Source organism: Castor canadensis, chromosome 4 (assembly GCF_047511655.1).
Source record: "Castor canadensis chromosome 4, mCasCan1.hap1v2, whole genome shotgun sequence".
Classification (NCBI taxonomy): Eukaryota; Metazoa; Chordata; class Mammalia; order Rodentia; family Castoridae; genus Castor; species Castor canadensis.
Window position 1 is genome coordinate 42,488,477 of NC_133389.1, and position 18,412 is coordinate 42,506,888.

The 18,412-nt window shown below is 40.4% G+C and overlaps 1 protein-coding gene across 19 annotated transcripts in view; it reads left to right on the forward strand.

The window, feature by feature from the left end:
• The window catches only part of Garem1 (GRB2 associated regulator of MAPK1 subtype 1), a 189,589-nt gene extending 171,623 nt beyond the window's left edge, over positions 1-17,966 (forward strand). For 18 of the 19 annotated variants that reach the window (XM_074070069.1, XM_020185797.2, XM_074070072.1 and 15 more), the window contains 2 exons: positions 10,434-10,600; positions 12,959-17,966. In XM_074070069.1, the coding sequence (XP_073926170.1) occupies positions 10,434-10,600; positions 12,959-13,856 (1,065 nt within the window). In that variant the 3' untranslated portion in view covers positions 13,857-17,966. The remainder of the gene's footprint in view (positions 1-10,433; positions 10,601-12,958) is intronic. The other variant, XM_020185798.2, reaches the window with a different exon arrangement.
• The last annotated feature ends 446 nt before the right edge of the window (positions 17,967-18,412 follow it).

Genomic DNA, 18,412 nt, shown 5'->3' on the forward strand with positions numbered 1-18,412 from the left:
AACCTATTGAAATGAGCCAGTGACTTTTGTCCTTGACTCTGTTTATGTGCTGTATTGTGGTCATTGGTTGTGTATGTTGAGCTATCCTTGTATCACTTAATCATAGTATATGATCTTTTTAATATGTTGTTGAATTTGGTTTGCAAGTATTTTATTGAAGGGGTTTTTTTTGTTTGTTTTGATTTTGTTTTTGTTTCCCTGATTTTCCATCAGGAAGTTGGTGTTGCTTCTTCTTTAAAGGTCTGGTAGAATTCAGCTATGAATCTGTCTGGTCCCAGGCTTTTCTTTTTGACCTGGAGAGGTTCTCTTTTGGTCATATCTATTAGGTTTCTAAATGCCTCGTGTATTTGGATGTCCATTTCTTTCCATGGATTTGGGAATTTGTCTGCTATAATATCATTGAATAAGTTTTCTCTTCCTTTAGTCTGAATCTTGGTAACCTCTTGTACAGCACAGATTCATAGGCTTAGTTTCTTAATCTCCTCCCAAAGATCTTGACTGTTTTGTCATGATTGCTTTTGTTTTCTTTATAATTACCTGACTATAATAATTCCTCAACCTTGTCTTCAATCCCTGATAGGCTTCCTTCCACCTTCTCTAGTCTGCTGGTAATGTTTTTCATGGAGTATTTTATTTGATTTATTCATTCCCAAGATTTACATTTGGTTTTGTTTGTTTGTTTTACAGCATCTCTATCTCTTTGCTGAACTTCTCGTCCAGGTCATTGAATTTCTTATCCAGGTCTTGAATTAGCTTCTTTACTTCATTCATCTGTGTATTTGAGTCCTCTTGAAGGTCATTGATCATTTTTAAATCTAGACTTTTGAATTCTTTGGCATAGCAGCCATTTCAATATCTTTGGATTCAATTATTAAAGAGTTGTGGACTTTTGAAAGAGTCATGCTGCCTTGATTTTTCATATTAGTGTATTTCTGAGTTGTGACTGTTGGGATAGATTTCTCTTATGATTTTATTTGGGAGTGTTCTTAGTGATTAGCCTACTCTTGAAGGCTGAATCCCCAGTATCACTCAGAGAGGTAAAAACAAAGCACCAAAACAAACCAGATATACAGATAAAATCAAAATCAGTTAAAGCCAACTACTACACCAATAATGCAGAATAAACTATAAAGTGAATTAGTTAAGGTAAAAGTAATTATAATGAATGAAATAAAGTAGGGTGAAGAGAAAGGGAAAATGAAAGCGACATGGTTAAATTAAAAGAAGAAAACAGAGAAGAATGTACAGAGGAGGAAAAGAGCCTGAATTAAAAGATCTGATAACAAGTTAAAGAAAATATACATAAATAAAATTAAATAAAGGTAAGAGGCAGAATAAAAATAAGAACATGTTTGTTTGGGGTTTTTTATGGTACTGAGGTTTGAACTCAGGGCCTATATCTTGAGCCATTCCACCAGCCCTTTTTTTTGTGATGGGTTTTTCAAGATAAGATCTTAGCAAACTATTTGCCCATGGCTGGCTTTAAACCTGTCACTGGAGTTGACTGTAGTTCCTACTGTTCATATAGGTATTTTAGAGACTGAGGGACAGGCTGGCTAGTTAAGCATCAGTTGTCAGCTTTAAGGCTGCATTCATTTCAGAAGCTTCTCTTCCTTGCATATTACAAACCACTGCTGAACCCCATGTGCTTTGCTGGAGGGGGCAAGTTCCCACTTACTACAAAGGTCCCTCAGTTTGTGCACCCAGGGGCAGCAAATGTCCAAGCCAAGAGGTATCTCCCAAGTGCATTGGAGAATGAAAGAAACAAACAGAACACTAAGATCTGCACTGGAAGGGAAGACCGGCAGTCTCCATGCTTTCAGACCCCACCCAGCAGTAAATCACCCTTTGTAGTAGGGAGCCTAGGGAGAGCTAGTGAGCCACAAGACTTGGGTTCAAAACTCAGTCCTGCCTGGCAACAAACCAGAGGCAGCTCCAGAGGCTGAGCAATCCACTGACCACAGCTCAGACACGGAGGTCGCAGTTTGTACAGTAATCTCAGACAACAGAGGACAGGGCCACCGACCACCACATCCTTCACAGTCCAGCTACCCACTGCCTCAGCATGTCCGTGCCAATCCACCCTCTCTATACTGCAGCCTCTCATGACTGTCTCCCACCCAGACACCGTGGCAGGTGTCCCCAGACTTGCTCAGTTCTTATTTTCAGGTCCCCAGAGAAGCTCAGTCTCACATAATAGGTCCCTTCTCAAGATGTTACTCTCCAAGATGGGGGGAAAACAAAATGACTTTCTCCTTCAGTGCTGGCCTGCCATGCAGAAGCAGTCTGTGTCACACCAACCCCACCCCCCCACACACACACACTGTTTAAGGCTTGGGTTTGCCTTGTGATTGTGACTTCATACCCCTTCCCCACCCACCTAGTCTTGGAGCCAGGATTGGAGCTGCAGGCTGTTTCCTTCTTTACCCTGCAGAGACTTTCCATTTCCCTGTGCTTTTTAGCTGTCTTGTCACCTTTTTTGTGATTCCCAATGTCCTTCTTCTCTTAGTTCTTAATATACTCTGTCTTTTATTACCCTGACTTATCGATTCTTCTGAGGAAGCTTCTAATCCATCATCCTTACCCAGAAACTTCATGTAGGTTGTTTATTCATTCATTCATTTACAGTTTTTTGAGACAGGGTCTCACTATGTAGCACAGGCTGTCCTCAAATTCAACAGTCTCCTACCTCAGCCTCCAGAGTTCTAGGATTCTAGACAGTACCACCAGGTCTGTCATAGTAGGTTGTTTTTAAGTGAAACTTTCTAAGTCAAGTTTTTTTTTCTTCTATCTCCATCAGAAATCTCAATGATTAGGATAATAATAAAGATGATTGTAGTATTCTATTGGATGAGTCTTGTTTCAGCTCTGTATTCTTTGATATCATTTGTATATAGTCTCATTAATGGGAAGGTTACATACTTTGTAAGTGCATCCATGATGCGTTATACTCCTTGCTCAGGAAAGGCCTTTCTTCTAGGCCCCAGTGGCATATCCTTTCTTCTGGGTCCATAGAAGCACTCTAGATTTTAAACAAGTACTTCTTTTCAGAGTCACTTTCCCTTCTTGCCACCGGCTGAGTGGCCTCCTGTGCCCTCCCCCATCCTCCCTTGCCTGGGGCTTGAATATTGGAGGCCTTTTCCCAGAAAGTTCTGTCTTACATCCTTATTATCAATGTATAAAAGTAAAAAAAAAAAAGCAACTAATCCACCTGAGAATCTGAATTTTGATTGTAAATCACATTTGGCCTTATGAAATTAATCAAATAGAGGTTCATTTATTTCATTTTGTTATTACAAAAATTTTTAATTTCTGTTTGGCTGAAAATATCCACTGATGGCTATGTGACAGGGTTATGAACTCTTTGTATAAAAGCCTCTTTATAAATAAGATTTCTTAAGGCTGTAATGATTTTGTTATCTGGGAGAGGGAGTGTGGGAAGAAATGTAAAATACAGGGCAGAGAGCATACAGTGACGGCAAAGTTACAAAGTTCAAGGCAGCCTAGTTACAAAACTCCTTTCTTTGAATTGCCAACATTGTCCTGAATTTGGGTTTTTAGAGAATAAAACTCATAATAAAGGTGAATCCAATTTTAAATCAGGCTCACCTATAGCATATATATTTTCTGAATTGTCAACATGGAAACAAAGTGGCCCATACCCCTGACTATTCCAGACTCTCTCTAGTGACTCCTCACAATTATGGACAGTGTGGTCTGTGAGACAGGAGCTGTTGCCCCAACACAATCAGGTGTGTGTGGTAGACTTCTGATCATAAACTATAAAGAAATGTGTGGCCTTGCAGGTGTCTCCAACTCCATTGTCTGCTGTGTAAGAGTTGAGCTGAGGATATGGCTCAAGTGGTAAAACACTTTCCTAGCAAAGATGATGCCATGAGTTCAAACCCCAGTACTGCCAAAAAGAAAAAGAAAAGAAAAATCTGTTATTAAAATCTTTAGGTCTTGAGGTATAGCTCAAATGGTAAAATGCCTGCCTAGCAAGTGCAAAGGCCCTGAGTTCAAATCCCAAGACCATTAAAAAAAATCAGGAGTTATTGGGCTGGGAGCATGGTTTAAGTGGTAGATACCTGCTTAGCAAGCATGAAGCTCTGAGTTCAAACAAGTACAGTACTGGGAAAAAAAGAGTTGAGCAACCATTGCTATGTTGTTGATTTTTTTTTTTCCCCAAAAGGGTTATCTGAGAATTCTAAAAGAATGTGTCATAGTGAAGTTTACTTTTCTTAAGCTTTCTCATTGGTTAGTTAGTGAAGGGGTGTGAAAGTGTGGGAGTTCTACAATACCAAAAAATGAAGACTTCCCAAGAAATATTATCATATCAAAAAGCCCCCATTGTCAAACCATGCTGTTTCATAAATTTGGTGTGTCTTTTATTTCTTGTGCTCTTTTAATTCCTAGAATTGTCAAAGACATATACAGGAGAAACAAATAAGTTCATCAGTGATATGTATGAAATTCACCAATTATATATAATCCTTGAATATTTGTCATGCAAACATTACGTTTTCCAACCCATCTTCCAACTATGTAATAATGCACTTTGTATGAGTAAGAAATTGTGCATTATTTTTAACATGGGAAGTTAAAGAAAAATCCCTTCTTTTTTTTTTTTTTTTTTTAAACAAAGTTTTGGTCCTTTTATCCTGTGCTTAAGTTCTTCCCAACTAAACAGCTATAGGGAGTGGAGAGAAGGGAAGGTTAAGTGATTCTACCAGGAGACAAGAAATGAAGTTACACTTCTGAACAGTCTTCTGAAAGTCAAGAAAGTAGTGCTATTCCATGATGCATTTGATTCTGACCAAAGATGAAAATTGGGTTTAACTTCTTGTTGGTCATATTTGCTTAGAAACCTGAAGTATTCTACAGTCATTATTTTATTGGGTGTGTTTCATCTTTGCTTTAGCTGTTGAATGCTAAGCTACTATTAGTTATGTTTCTAACTTTATGGGGCCAGTGATGCCATGGCAAAAGAGAGAGCTGTGAGAAAATGTGTTCTCCCCTCCATCCTCTTAAGTAAAAGTCAAACACAGGGTCCAAGAAGGCTTGTGACAACCTCCAGGTTATCCATGCATGTACATACCCAGGCACATTTCCCAAGTTTCTTCCAGATTTAAAAAAATAATTATTTAAAACAATATGCATGCTTCCTTCAGTCCAGTTTCCCTTTCTGGCAACTCCCTCACCCCTTCCTTTCTAGCAAATTCAACAAAAAAGCACTCTGCCTCACAAACTCAACTCTCACCTCCCCTTAACCCTGACTCACTGGAATCTGCCCCTGCCCCTCTTGTGACTCAAGCCTCATTTGTTAAGCTCACCATTGACCTGCTGTCTATATAGTGAATCTCTTCTAGCTCTGTTCATGACTTCCTTTTATCTCTGTACCTTTTCACTATTGATCTTCTGCAGACCTCCCGCCTAAGGCTTCCTTAGCTCTGTTCAATCATGGTTCTGCTCTGTGAGCAGTGAAATATACTCACTTGTTTTTCTCCTCTTCTGCCCATCCCTTAGGGATTCATCCTTCTTCACTTCTTTTCTGAGATCTCCATGCCTTCGTAACTCCAGATTCTATCCACCAGTATAGTCAAGTTCAACCAGTCTTTTCAACATTGAACTCCTTGGTTTCTCCTAAGCCTTGATCTTCCTTCTCAGTTTGTTTGTCTCATCATGCCAAACCCCAGACTAGAGCATCATTCTGGTTGTCCATGTCCTCTGTTCCTTTTATACAAACACTTCTTTGAGACTTTCCTAGTAAAATTTCCTCTGAATATATTCTTCTTCTGCTACCTTGAGTAAATTCATGGTGCTCCCACAAACCTTTCCCACATATTTCTGTTATTACACTTACCAGTTTTTAATATTAATTATATTTTTCTTCTTCATGACTAATGAATTCATGTAGTCAACACAAGCTCAATGAACATACTAGGTACACAACATATAGTTGAACAAAGAAGTAGCAAAATGAAGTTAATATAGGATGTAGGAAAAGGAAAAGTTGTGGTCATATTCTTCAGACTCTTGGAGACAGTGAAAGTAGATGGTGACTGTGGTCCCAGCTGTCAGCCCCTAAGACAGACACCTTTTTTAGTTTACTTCAGACCCTCACGCTAGATTATTTCAGTGTGTGAAAAGACAGGCATTTGAATATACTTCCCTAGGAATATGCCTTGTAGACTCTAGAAAATCAGAATGCACCATTTCTACCTTTTGATAAATTAATTTTGTATTTAGCTCTAGGTTAGCAATCTGCTATGTGAATACCAGAAAGGATGTTATTAACACTGGGGTAGCAGTGCCATATATTTGATAAGAATTAAGTAATTGTCATTTTAGAAAAGTGAAGACTTCTGTGAAGGAGAAGGGGGAGGGAATTGTGCCAGACATGTTAACAGCTGCAGAAAAAAGCTTTAGATCAGAGAACAGCTCATAAATGGAGGCTCGGGTATGAATGGAAGTCAGCCCTCCATTTTGCCACCTGGATCCATATATAGTATGCCTGTGATGGCAGAGCTTCTCTATGGACACTCGAGCTACTTTTAGCCAGAAATTAGTTACAGATGGATGAAGGTTACCCATAATCTGCAATGGTTGGTAACATCCACCTCACAACAGAATGCCAACCCCTCGCTTAAGCTGGTGTTAGAGATTTATTTTTGCAAATACAAGCACCTCTCTCATGTGTTGCTATTTGAAGATCAGCCTTAAATGCTACACTGGAGGTGAACGGAAAGGCTGTACTCTACCAGTCACAAAATAATCTACTATATCTTAATTTTGGAATAGGCATTACTTGGAGGAAAGAGGGGTGCTGATAAAACCACATTATTTCCTAATTTAAGAATAGTCATTATCATTTTCACTGTAATACTATATCAAAATGTGGTAGTGGAGGTGGAGTTGGTGGTGGTCTTTGTGCCAGGTATACCAGCTCCATTTTGTTTTCTAGATTGTTGATGAACATGGTATCACAAAAACAGACACCTAGCCCAAATGTCTTGTCAATATCAATGCCACATAAGAATATAAAAGGCATTTAGTGCTATATACTTTAAAGTTAAGCTTTACCTGGCAGTCTGTGTGATGTATTTGTACCAGAGGTGGCAGATTCCCAAACTCTGCCATCCAAGGACAGTAGTAACAATGATGACAGTCCCTACCATTTTAGCTCACAGGCTAATTGAATATACATGGAGAGTAAGTAAATGTAACACCATGTTAGTGGAATTCAGTAGAAGGGATCAATCCTAGACAAAGCATGTAATGTTTGGGGCTGGATAGTAGGAATGGGCAGTGTGGTAGGAATGGGCAATAGAAGAGAAAGCAGAAAATAGAGGTAGGAAAGCACAAGGTGTGTTGGTGACACTGAATCCACCGCCTAGATCTTCATGTTCTTATTGATGGAGTGGGGAGAAATAGCCAGAAAGACGAGGTGGAGCCATACTGCAGAGGACTTTAGGTGAAAGGCAGAGGAGGCTGGCCTTCATCTACTGGAAGGGAAGGAGCACGATGAAAGCCACATGCTGAGGGCTTTCAGAGAATGTGCTGGAAATGTAGCACTTAAAATGATATTGAATATGAGAGAAAACCGGAAATAGGGTGATTGGCCATCCAGTCTTGTAAATTGCCTTTTATTGTCAGACAAAATTCATTTACAGCATAGCTACCTTCCTCTTGGATATTAATGCCTTGTGTTCAATCAAATCAGGAAGCAAAGAAAAATAGGATGATTACTGTTCTAAGTGTAGAAGTGACAGGAAGTAAGATGGTACAGTAAACCCTCACTCTTTATACCTTCAGAATCGCAGAATGTATATATCCCACCAAAGCATATAATTCTTCCCTTAACATGCCGTGAAATATGACTTCATTGGAGAAGCCGCGTTGGCAGCACCAAGTTGGAAGTTGGAAGTAGAGCCACAGGGAGGTGTGTCTGGGATTGTTAGCTGCCCTCAGCCACTGAGGGCCACCCCCACCTGCCCCCACCCCGTGTCCCAGGCACAAGCCTCTCATTTTGTACACCAACAGAATTAACCCCTAAAATTCTTGTCACAGATGGGATCCCATTAAATTTTTAAATGTCTTTTTTGAAGCTATCATTTTTCCAAGATACACTTTGAACTCATAATTATACCCAAACTCCTTTCAGGAGCCATGTGGCCACCCCAAAAGCTGCCTGTGTCTCAAATTCTGTTTTGAAGTCTAGCTGTAAACACTCCCAGTTAGCCACATCTTTCTCCTCTCCAGGCTCCAGAGCCTACAAGTGCTTCTTTTCACTGTCCATCACACACACACACACACACACACACACACACACACTTTACCACACAGCAGGAAACCCAAAGGAAGCCCTTCAGGACTACAGAGTTATGAAGGAGGTGACCAAACAGCTTTGGGAGACCTTAGTTGCCTGGGGTAGGTTATAACAACAGAAAACGAGAACTTTCTTCAGGACACATTCAACTGTTAGTTGGTGATTTCTGAATTCCAAGATTAAAGTCAGCCAATTATTTTAAATTAAAATGCATATTATAATTGACATCTCAGGTAAGCAGTCCCTAATGAAATGTCATATTTAATAACTTAGAAAATTCTAAATTGCATTCATCATTGACCATGTTTTCCTCATGCTCCACCCTACCCCCCAGTATTGAGAAGTGATTATTTATCTTAAAAAATGAGGTTAACTGACTCCTCTCACATTTTCCATGAGTTCTCTTTCTATAAATATCCACCAAACCAAGCACACCTACAATAAAGTCGCACTCCCTGAGAAAGAAGAAACAGCTGGCTACTGTACTGGTCACTATCAAGACAGAAGGAGGATGACACCGTGCCCCACAAAAGCCAAGGAGTATGGTGACCCATCCAAACCTTCAGTGTCCTAAGTGGTTCTCAGCTTCTTAGGAAAGAGGACCCCAAAATGGTACCAGAGCTGAACAATCCCCTCTTATTATTCAAACTTAGATTCCTCCATGTTTCTTTCCTGTAGTCATCTCCACCACCACCTTTTTAAAGGCTCAACAGGGGAAACGTGCAGTTGTTGGGGAAGAAATTGACTTAAATGTTTGCATTAGATTAAAGAGATCCCCAAGCCCAGGAAGAAATCCAGTGGATGAGACTTTAAATCACTTCCATTTTAATTAGAATAGAAGTGTGTAGAGCCACTCAACTTTCCTTATTGGTTGGTTTTCTTTGGCAAGTGAATCAGGCCTGGGATGCCAGTTGGAGGCCTAGTGTGCAGTCAGTGGAGGAGGTGGAGGATACTAGTGTGATAACAAGTCCATTTCTTTTCATCTTTAACAAGCTCAACACCAAAGGTAGCAGGAGCTCACTGTTTCATTGTCTTTATTGATCCATAGCTGCTTGGACAGAAAGGAGTTGAAGGAAAGGGTGAAAAAACTGATGGGGATCTGTCCTGAAAGCAGGCAGGGGCATTTCAAAGCACAGCACTTTTGTCAGGGTCAGAATTGGGTGTTTTTAACCTCTGTAGTTCAGGATGGATTAGCAGAACCAGGTATAAGCTGCCCCCTGCTGCCTGACATGGAGAAGTACATACCAAATGCCCACTTGGTGAGTATGAATTATGTTCGGGTATGTTGTAAGGACGTAAAGTAAGCTGGGGTCAGGACAAGCAGGTTCGCCTAGATCCTCTCCAGTGTGACGGTAAGGGGAGGGTGAGAGGGCAAGGCAGCTTTAATAAACAAAAGTACTCCTCTTTTAAATTGGAGAACTGCCTTCCTTGTTCCCTGTGCACCCTTGTTTCTCAGTGTGGGCCCTGGTCCCCAGCATCATTTTCACCTGGGAACTTACTGGAAATGCAGGCTGTCAAGGCCTCACCCTGTTTCCAGATTTAGAATCTGCATCTTCACAAGCTCCCTGGGGGAGTCAAATACACATTTACATCTGAGAAGCCCCAGACATAACCTCCAAAGGTCCCTTAACCCTGGAGGAAGTCCACATTTCCTAATATTTGGGTCAAGTTGAATTCTACTTGAGCAGGGAATAAACACAACTTAGTAAGGGAGAATCTCATTTTCTGTCAATATCGTGACTGCCTCATGTCCTCACTTCCTTAATACATCTGTTTTATACATCCTCTCATCTCACTAGCTCTCTAACCAAAGATACTTGAAGTTGCTGTACTTCACATTACTTCCTATATTTCCGCAGCAGCTGATTTTCACCAGTTTCTTTCTAAATCATTCTGTGCCCAGCAAGTGTGTGACAGGCGTCTGGTTTTATCTCTGGCATCCTCTGTGTTTACCATCTTTCTTGTTTGCTCCCACCTTCTCTTTCCTCTGCTTACATCCCCTACCATTACTGCTTAAGAGTAGCCACCAGACTCTGCAGGATCAAGCTGGCCCCCTGAGGCCTTGTCAGTCGTTGCTAACCTAGAGTGTTCTTTTCTGCGCCAGGTCAGGGAAGAATGCCGGCTCCTGAATGCCCCACCTGTTCCACCCCGAAGTGCAAAGCCTTTGTCCACAAGTCCCTCCATCCCTCCTCGCACGGTCAAGCCAGCGCGGCCACAGACTCGTTCTCCCAGCCCTACCTTGTCCTACTATTCTTCAGGGCTGCACAACATGTAAGTCTTACTGCCAGGGCCCACAACAACCAGACCTCCTCATCAGACAGTTTGCGGGTCCTTAAGAACATCACCTAGGCAGGGTGGTGGAGAGAGGTAAAGTAATTTTAATGGAAGAAGAAGAGCAAGAGTAGTGGAATGGAATGGAAGAGCCAATGTCTTGGGATAAAAAGATACCGTAAGGGTCTATGAGAAATTCATTGATAAAGACCCACTTGAGTACTTTGGAAACAAAGCATGAGCTACCATCATTTCTCACACGCCAGCATCTGGTTCTTTGTACTTTGACTGTGGCACAAGCAAATAGCACCTCCCACCAGGACTCAAATTGAAAGGGTACCCTTGGCTCTGCGCTCTGAATTTCCACCCAACAAAAATCTCTTCTTGACCATCGCTATTGGGTAGTCATTCCCTCCTGACTGGATCCTTCCAGTGCTCAGTTCTTTTGTCGTGCAGTCCATTATGCCAATAATTTTTTAAACAAATCTTTCATCAAGTTAAAAATCTATCTCAATCTAACTTTCAGATATTCACATGTCTAGATAAACAAAACACATCCACCCCACTTCTCTGTCAGCCCGTGAAAACTTGAAGTCTCTACAATAAACAGTCTTTTCCAAAAGAAACAACATCAGTTCCATCTGTTGTTTCCCCAGACATCACTGTCTGCTCCATCACCAGCCTGATCCCCCACACACACTTTTCTGTGCACTGTGGTTTCACTGTCACTCTTTTAGGGGCCCTCCCAGGCTGAACACACCTCTGCATATAGGCTCCTGAAGTTTCAAGTAGCTCTGTCTGCAGGCATTTTTGTTGTTATTTTCTAGACATCAAAATTCATATGCTACAGTAACTTTGTTGTACCAAGGCAAGGAAGCATTTCTTTCTATTACAGACTTTGGAGTGGAAATAGAGTCATGGGTGATGGTAATGTGATCACGGCATTGTCTCACGCAGATACTAAGCACAAGAAACCTATTTGCCACTTTTTTCTGTCTCCCTTGCCCACCACAGACAGCACTATTCAATCTCGGCACCTATTGGTGCAAAGCCCAAAACATGCTTTGAGAATGTTTCACATCGCATCATAAGGATCTGGACACTTACTAACAATGACTTTCTTTTTTTTTTTTTTTTTTTGATGGGCAAGGCAAAATTTACTTCTGTAGAAGGGTGTGTGTGTGGTTCCGACCTAAATCAGGCGAGCCAGCACACACTTAGCAGAACCACCTCAGTTTTTGTCCCTAACACAGGACTGCCCCTTTGCTCTAATGGAGAGAGCTCGGGTTCATGGTCACTGTGACTAAGGTTGAGGTTTAGGGGAGGGCTTAGGGGAAGAGCAGACATGATTGAAGAACATGGACACGAAACTTAATTTGACTGGTGTACTCAGAGACAAAGAGGTGACCCATAAGGTGGGAATTTCAGGATTTTGGGGAAACAGGCCTGAAATGACTGTTTGACCTGAAACAGCAGCACCAAGTATATAATTAACCTGTGTGCCAAGGGGACCTAGAAGCAGAGATTTCTTTGGACAATGATTATCCAAAAGTAGTATTTGAGTTTTAGGACATCCGATGACAAACAATTCTTTGCTTAAAGACAAACTTTATAGCTAAGTGACATGCCACTGAACACATAGACAACTGGAAAAATTAGCCAATATCCATACAATGACAGACATATTCCATATACTAGGGGGAGGAAATGGGGTCAAACCTACAACCCTGAGGTTAAGTCTCTATTGAATGAACTAGCTGTTTGACAGAAAAGACCCAATTTAGTTGATTCTCATGCCACCAAAAGGCAAACAAAAAACAACAACCACTCCCTCCCAACTTTTGGTTTGTGTTTGATTGAATCTATGATAAGGAGGGCTGACTCTACTGTAAAGTACCATGCTATGCCTTTGCCCTCACACAACTAATAATCTCAAAGGACAGACAGACTCTAGTCAAAAAAGCAAATTAAAAATAATTACGGGGGGAGAGGGAGGGGGCAGAGTGGGCGGCAAGGGAGGGAGTGGGGGCATGGGGGAGAAATGACCCAAACGTTGTATGCACACTAACAATGATTTTCTTGTTAGCTAAAAAATAAGTATAATTTTTCTCTCTCCACTATAGCATTTTAAATTATTATGTGCATATCCATAATTGCAAATGTATTTTATTAATGATTCTTTAAAAAAAAACACTGAGGCCGTGAGTTTATTGAATTCATGATAAGAAATAAGTTCTTTGATAACTGAACTTTTCTGCTTAGAAGTAACATCTGTGGGTATAGAAAGGCTTGGTATTTGGCCTTTTTTTTTTGTCCCCTCTTACGAATTTTCTTTTGTGTGTGTGTTTGCTTTTTAAGCAGCGTTACTAAAAGTGACACAAGTCCTTCTGATAGTGCTCCAGTTTCCTGCTATCCCTGCAACCGAGTGAAAACTGATTCTGTGGACCTGAAATCCCCATTTGGAAGTCCTTCCACTGAAGCCCTGGCCTCCCGGCTCTCATGGCCTAACCATTATTCAGGAGCATCAGAGAGCCAGACCAGGAATGACTTCCTACTGGATCCAAGCAGAAGTTACAGCTATCCCAGACAAAAGACACCAGGCACACCAAAGAGAACCTGCCCAGCACCTTTTGATTTTGATGGCTGTGAGCCTTTGAGCAGCCCTCCCAGCTCAGTCACTGCAGAATTTAGTAGCAGCATCTCTGGTTGTCCCAAGTCAGCCAGCTACTCTCTGGAGAGTACAGAGGAGAGCGCTCCTGCAGCTGGCATGACCAAGCAGAGTATCTCCTGCCCTGCCTTACCTCCCAGGGCCCCAAAGCCAGTGGAACAGAAAGCCACCTCTGAAATATCTCCTTTGCCTCTGAAAATTGATGGTGCTGAGGAGGTCCCCAAGTCGGGGTCACTGGACCTCTCTGAGGACCAGTATTTTGTTAAAAAGGGTATGCAGAACATCTTCTCTGTCTCCTACCCTTTCTCATCTCCACTCCACCTCCAGCTGGCCCCCAGGTCCTGTGGTGATGGTTCCCCATGGCAACCACCAGCTGACCTATCAGGACTGTCTATAGAGGAAGTATCCAAGTCATTACGATTCATTGGTTTGTCTGAAGATGTCATATCCTTCTTTGTCACTGAAAAGATTGATGGGAATTTGCTTGTTCAACTAACGGAAGAAATCCTCTCAGAGGATTTCAAATTAAGCAAACTGCAGGTGAAGAAAATAATGCAATTCATTAATGGCTGGAGGCCCAAAATATAGCCAAATAGCCCCAGCTAGCATGGAACAAAACTGAGAAATGTGTGTGTAGAGGGGATGGGCTGGGACACAATTTCATGTTTTTGCACTAAAAACCTTCTCTGTAAATAGGGATAAGAGAAACTCTTACTATGCAGATTACGTTTTTGAATGGTGAACAGGCTATTTTGTACATCAATAAAGATGCTGTACAGAACACTTTAGAGGTGTGCCTTGTACGTCACTCAACACTCAACAGCTGCTAAAGAACAAAAGGCATATTCAGAGAACTCATTCTTACCCCAGTAGGTTTTTTGAGAAGGTATGATATTTATTACAAAATAGCCAAAGCTGAAAGACATAAAAATCATTAAAAAAATGGTTTTTTTTTTTTTGAACAATTCCCTTCTTCAGGAGAGTTGACTTTAGAAAATTAACTGTACTCTGTGCTCTGTCGTTTGGATTGCTTCATGGTAATTGTTTTACTCTTGTGCCTGAAAATGTTAGTGATATGAAATGACACTTTTAATGTTACATGCTTGTTGGGGATCTTTTTAATCAAAAGGCATTTTCCAAAAGTCATGTGTTGATGCAGGATATATGACTTCCTTGGAAATAAGACAAATCATGACCACAATAATTGATATATAACTGCTGCTAGTTTTATTGAGCAGAGAAAAATGAAATATACATATAGGTATGTATACAATACATACACATGTTTTAAATGTTATTTTTGAATCCAGTCTTTTAGATAATATTTGTTTACTTTCAAATACCCATTGGGATTAATTAAGTTGATTCTCTTAGGAACAGTGATCAGAATGATTCCAAAGATTCTTAGAACCCTGAACCTTGACGCTCAGGCTTATTCGGCTTCAGCCCTGAAAACTTGGAAGCAGCAGTACAAGTCTGTATTGAAGAATTATGTGTGATTTGTAAGCCCGCAGTAGGGCAGAGTCTTGCATATCCACGTTGACATTTGGAAAAATGACCGTTTCTGTTGAATGATCATTCTCGGTTTCTAGGGTCTTTCTCCCTGGTGTCTGCTAATGAGAGATCTGGAGACATTTGTCAGAGTGCGTAAGGTGCTCTTAACATGCCCCTTGCCTTAGAAAAGCTCAGAAATCAGACCATCCTTCTGTTGTATTTACTAAATCTGTTGGGAGATTCTTAAAATATCAATAAGAGTGCATATTAATATCATAAACCTCCTCTTTTCTCTCCTGCAAAGAAAATGCATCCTTGCCATACTTTCATTCCAAGAATTCCAGGACGTGATAACTGGGAATTTTCACTAAATGTGATTAAAATGTTATCATCCTCATTCTTGACTTTTTTGAAGGCATATCAACTTTGGAAAAGTTTTAGTTTCTGAGCAGGGCATCCTCCAAATAGCTGACCCCCAAGTCTGTCCTCAGATTCTGAGACAGCCTGTGACCAAGGTGCATACTGTGGACTGCTGGGTAGAGTGGACCAGCCACCAGGGATCAGCATGACCTTCAGGATTAGGTCAGGTTTTATGAGCTCCTCTTTCTGATCACCAAAAATACATAAATTTAAAGACAAGGGTTGTAGTCCTGTAAAATACGTCATTATTTCTTGGCATTAGAGATATTTTTAATCTATCCCATGATTTAGAATTGAGGTGATGATACCTATTTTAATTTCCCATCTTAGATCTCCTTTAAAAAAAAAAAAAGACAGAATTTCTTTTTTTTACTCCAAACATGCCTCCCAAAATGTAAATATTATGCTCCAGATTAAAAAAAAAAAGGACCCCATAAAGTTGTCCAACTGGAGTATTGCTTCAGAAGAACTGACAGACCTATGAAGTTTCTAGTACTGCATTCCCATACCCCAGGACCCAGAAGACTCCTCCTTCTGTGTGAGGTAAACTAACTCCTTAGAAAATTAGCCTCTCATAACTTTCCTTTAGAATGAAAACAGACAAGATGCAGTTGGGAAGCTATGAGTTTTCATTAGCAAGCCTGTGTGTTCCACCTATTTTTCAGTACCTAGCAGTTGGATACAGTTCTCCCTCAGAAGCAAGCAACAGGTTGACTATGAACGTCGCCTCCACATAAAACAACTGACTTATCTTTTCTCTTTTGAAAAAAAAAAAAAAACCTTACACAAGACAGGATTGTTTCCTTTTGATTCGTTTGTTTGTTTTGCTTCTGGCATGTTTATGCCAGGTCTATATTGAGACTCGATGAAGGCAAGGACTGGTCTTTGATTCGTATATTCATTACATCCATTTAGGCACCTTTTGTGTGCCATGCATCATGGTCAAAAAAGACCCAGCCCCTGCCTTCTTGGAACTCATATTGTGTATATTTAAAATCATAGTTGTTGTGACTATGTTTGTGTGGATAAGAGAAAGGTGAAATCTTCCTGGCAGCTGGATGTGTGAGCTAAGTGTGTCCTGTCTTTAAGGAATCTACGGATGGACGAAATGGTAGCCTCCACTAAGAGGTATAATTGTAATAAATATCTACTGGCATTTCTAAAAGCCACAAACAAATGTAATTGTCATTCCCAAGCTGAGCACCTGTCTGTAGAAGACCCTGACTTGACAAGGCATTCACAGTCATGAGAAAATCCTGACAAGAAATGCAGACCAGGAACAAGAACATACAAATAGCCATTTCCTGCTGAGAGCTGCAGTTTCTCAGTGAAAAACAATGTACAGAGACCTGTTCAAGCAGAATGGCAGGTCAAGACTGAGTCCATCCTTTTCTGACCAGTTCCCTACAACCAGAAAAGTGACCATGGAGCTTGGGGAGAAGTGTTGTCTAAATAAGACCTTTTTTGGATCCTTAAGTTCATGGCTAAAATCATCTTCATGGCCCCCATCAGAAAAGAAAATCAGCAATAAAGCAAGTCAAGCAGCTAAAATGTAAAATATGGACCCAACTCAAAGGGAGAACTCAAACATTGTCCAGTTCCTTCCCAGAATCTTGTAAACGCCTGCAAGTTCTCTCCTCTTTAAGTTGAGCTGCTCGACTTTATGAACTGTGAAATGTGCACTTACACTCTGCCAACCCACATATACCATGCAAGTTTATGAAGTTGTAATGAAACTGCCCACTCAGCTCAGTTGCAGTGTTTATTCTTGTCTCATGCAGAAATGCAATGATCTTAGGAGAAATATTACAGTGGTCCTTCCAGCTGATCAGACACATGCATAAACAGCCTCTGCTCACATTCCAGAGCCACCTGCACATCATCCATACTCCACCCTAAGAAGTGGAGGAGTGGGTGTAGATGGGTGGATGGAGAGTCCTTCTTTCTCCAAATACTTTGTACAACAAGTCACTGCTCCTCATGCCTAACGCCTATAAGGTTAATATTCTGAATAACAAGCTGGAAAATAAAATAGTTTTCCAAAGAACCTCGTGAACTTCTCAGAGGAAATTTCAGTTTCAGTCTACTACCAAAAATGTCATATCTGCTGTTGGAGACATGAGGCTTTCAGAAACATGTCCATTTCATCAATTTCCACTATTTTTCTAGAAATCTAAAGGCTGCTAAGGCAAGAAGAGTAAAGGCCCAGAGTCCAGATGATGGAAAGTAAGACCTTTATACTACGGGGTTCTTATGACCACTTTATGTGTTCCAAACTTGGTGTTTTAAAACTTGTCTCATTGTGATAGCCAGAAACAAGGAGTAAACATGATTTCAGTTAAAAGTAAATACAAATGTCTTCTGTAATTGTGCTGCTTCGGTTTCTAAACTATAAGTTTCATAAGAGAGTTTATCAGATTGCAGATTTCCTTTGTTTACAACCTTATGTAGTAGGGCTCAGATAATTTCTTAGCTATAAACTTTTTCACGTTAAGTTCCATTTAAAATAAAAACAGCTAAGACTAAAAATTGAGATCAATTAAGAATTTGGGGAGTTTTCCTAACTTAAATGGAAGTGGTGTGTTCTCTTTAAAGAATTTTGTAACCATCTTTACAGTTTCTTGGCTTGGAAAACTTGTTAATAGTTGTGTTACTTTCCAGAGCATTATCTAATGGGCGCAATGTGTACCTCAAGATAAACACGGTATGTTATGTCTTTAAAAAAAATCGTCTGTTGATTTAAATGGTTCTGAAATGTCTACAAATAAAGAAATTTTCAAAGTTGCTCTAGCAATTTTTCCTTAGTGAATCAGACCTCATGTAGAGTTTTCTAGAACCTCATTTACCATCCCCATTATGCAGTAGGGAACTGGTCTTGGGGGAATTCCTAATATTGCATGCCCATTCTGGAGTATGACATTGATGACAGCAGCCATGTACATAAGAAAAATCTGGTAACCAGATAATCTAGTGACATTCCAAGAAAATCTACCTGCATGGTTGGGAGATGGAACAGAAGACAAACATAGATGAAGTGGGAAGCTTTTAAATAAAAGTATTCATGATCAAAGGAGATGGAGGAGGCTAAAACAATGCCAGTCAACTTAGGAAATCACAAGAGAACCAAAATTGTCAAAGAGTACTAGAGAAGAGTCTTGGGCATTCAGTTTACTATGACATCTGCTAAGTTTTAAAGAAGTAGAAGAATAACAACAGATGATTGGCTAAGA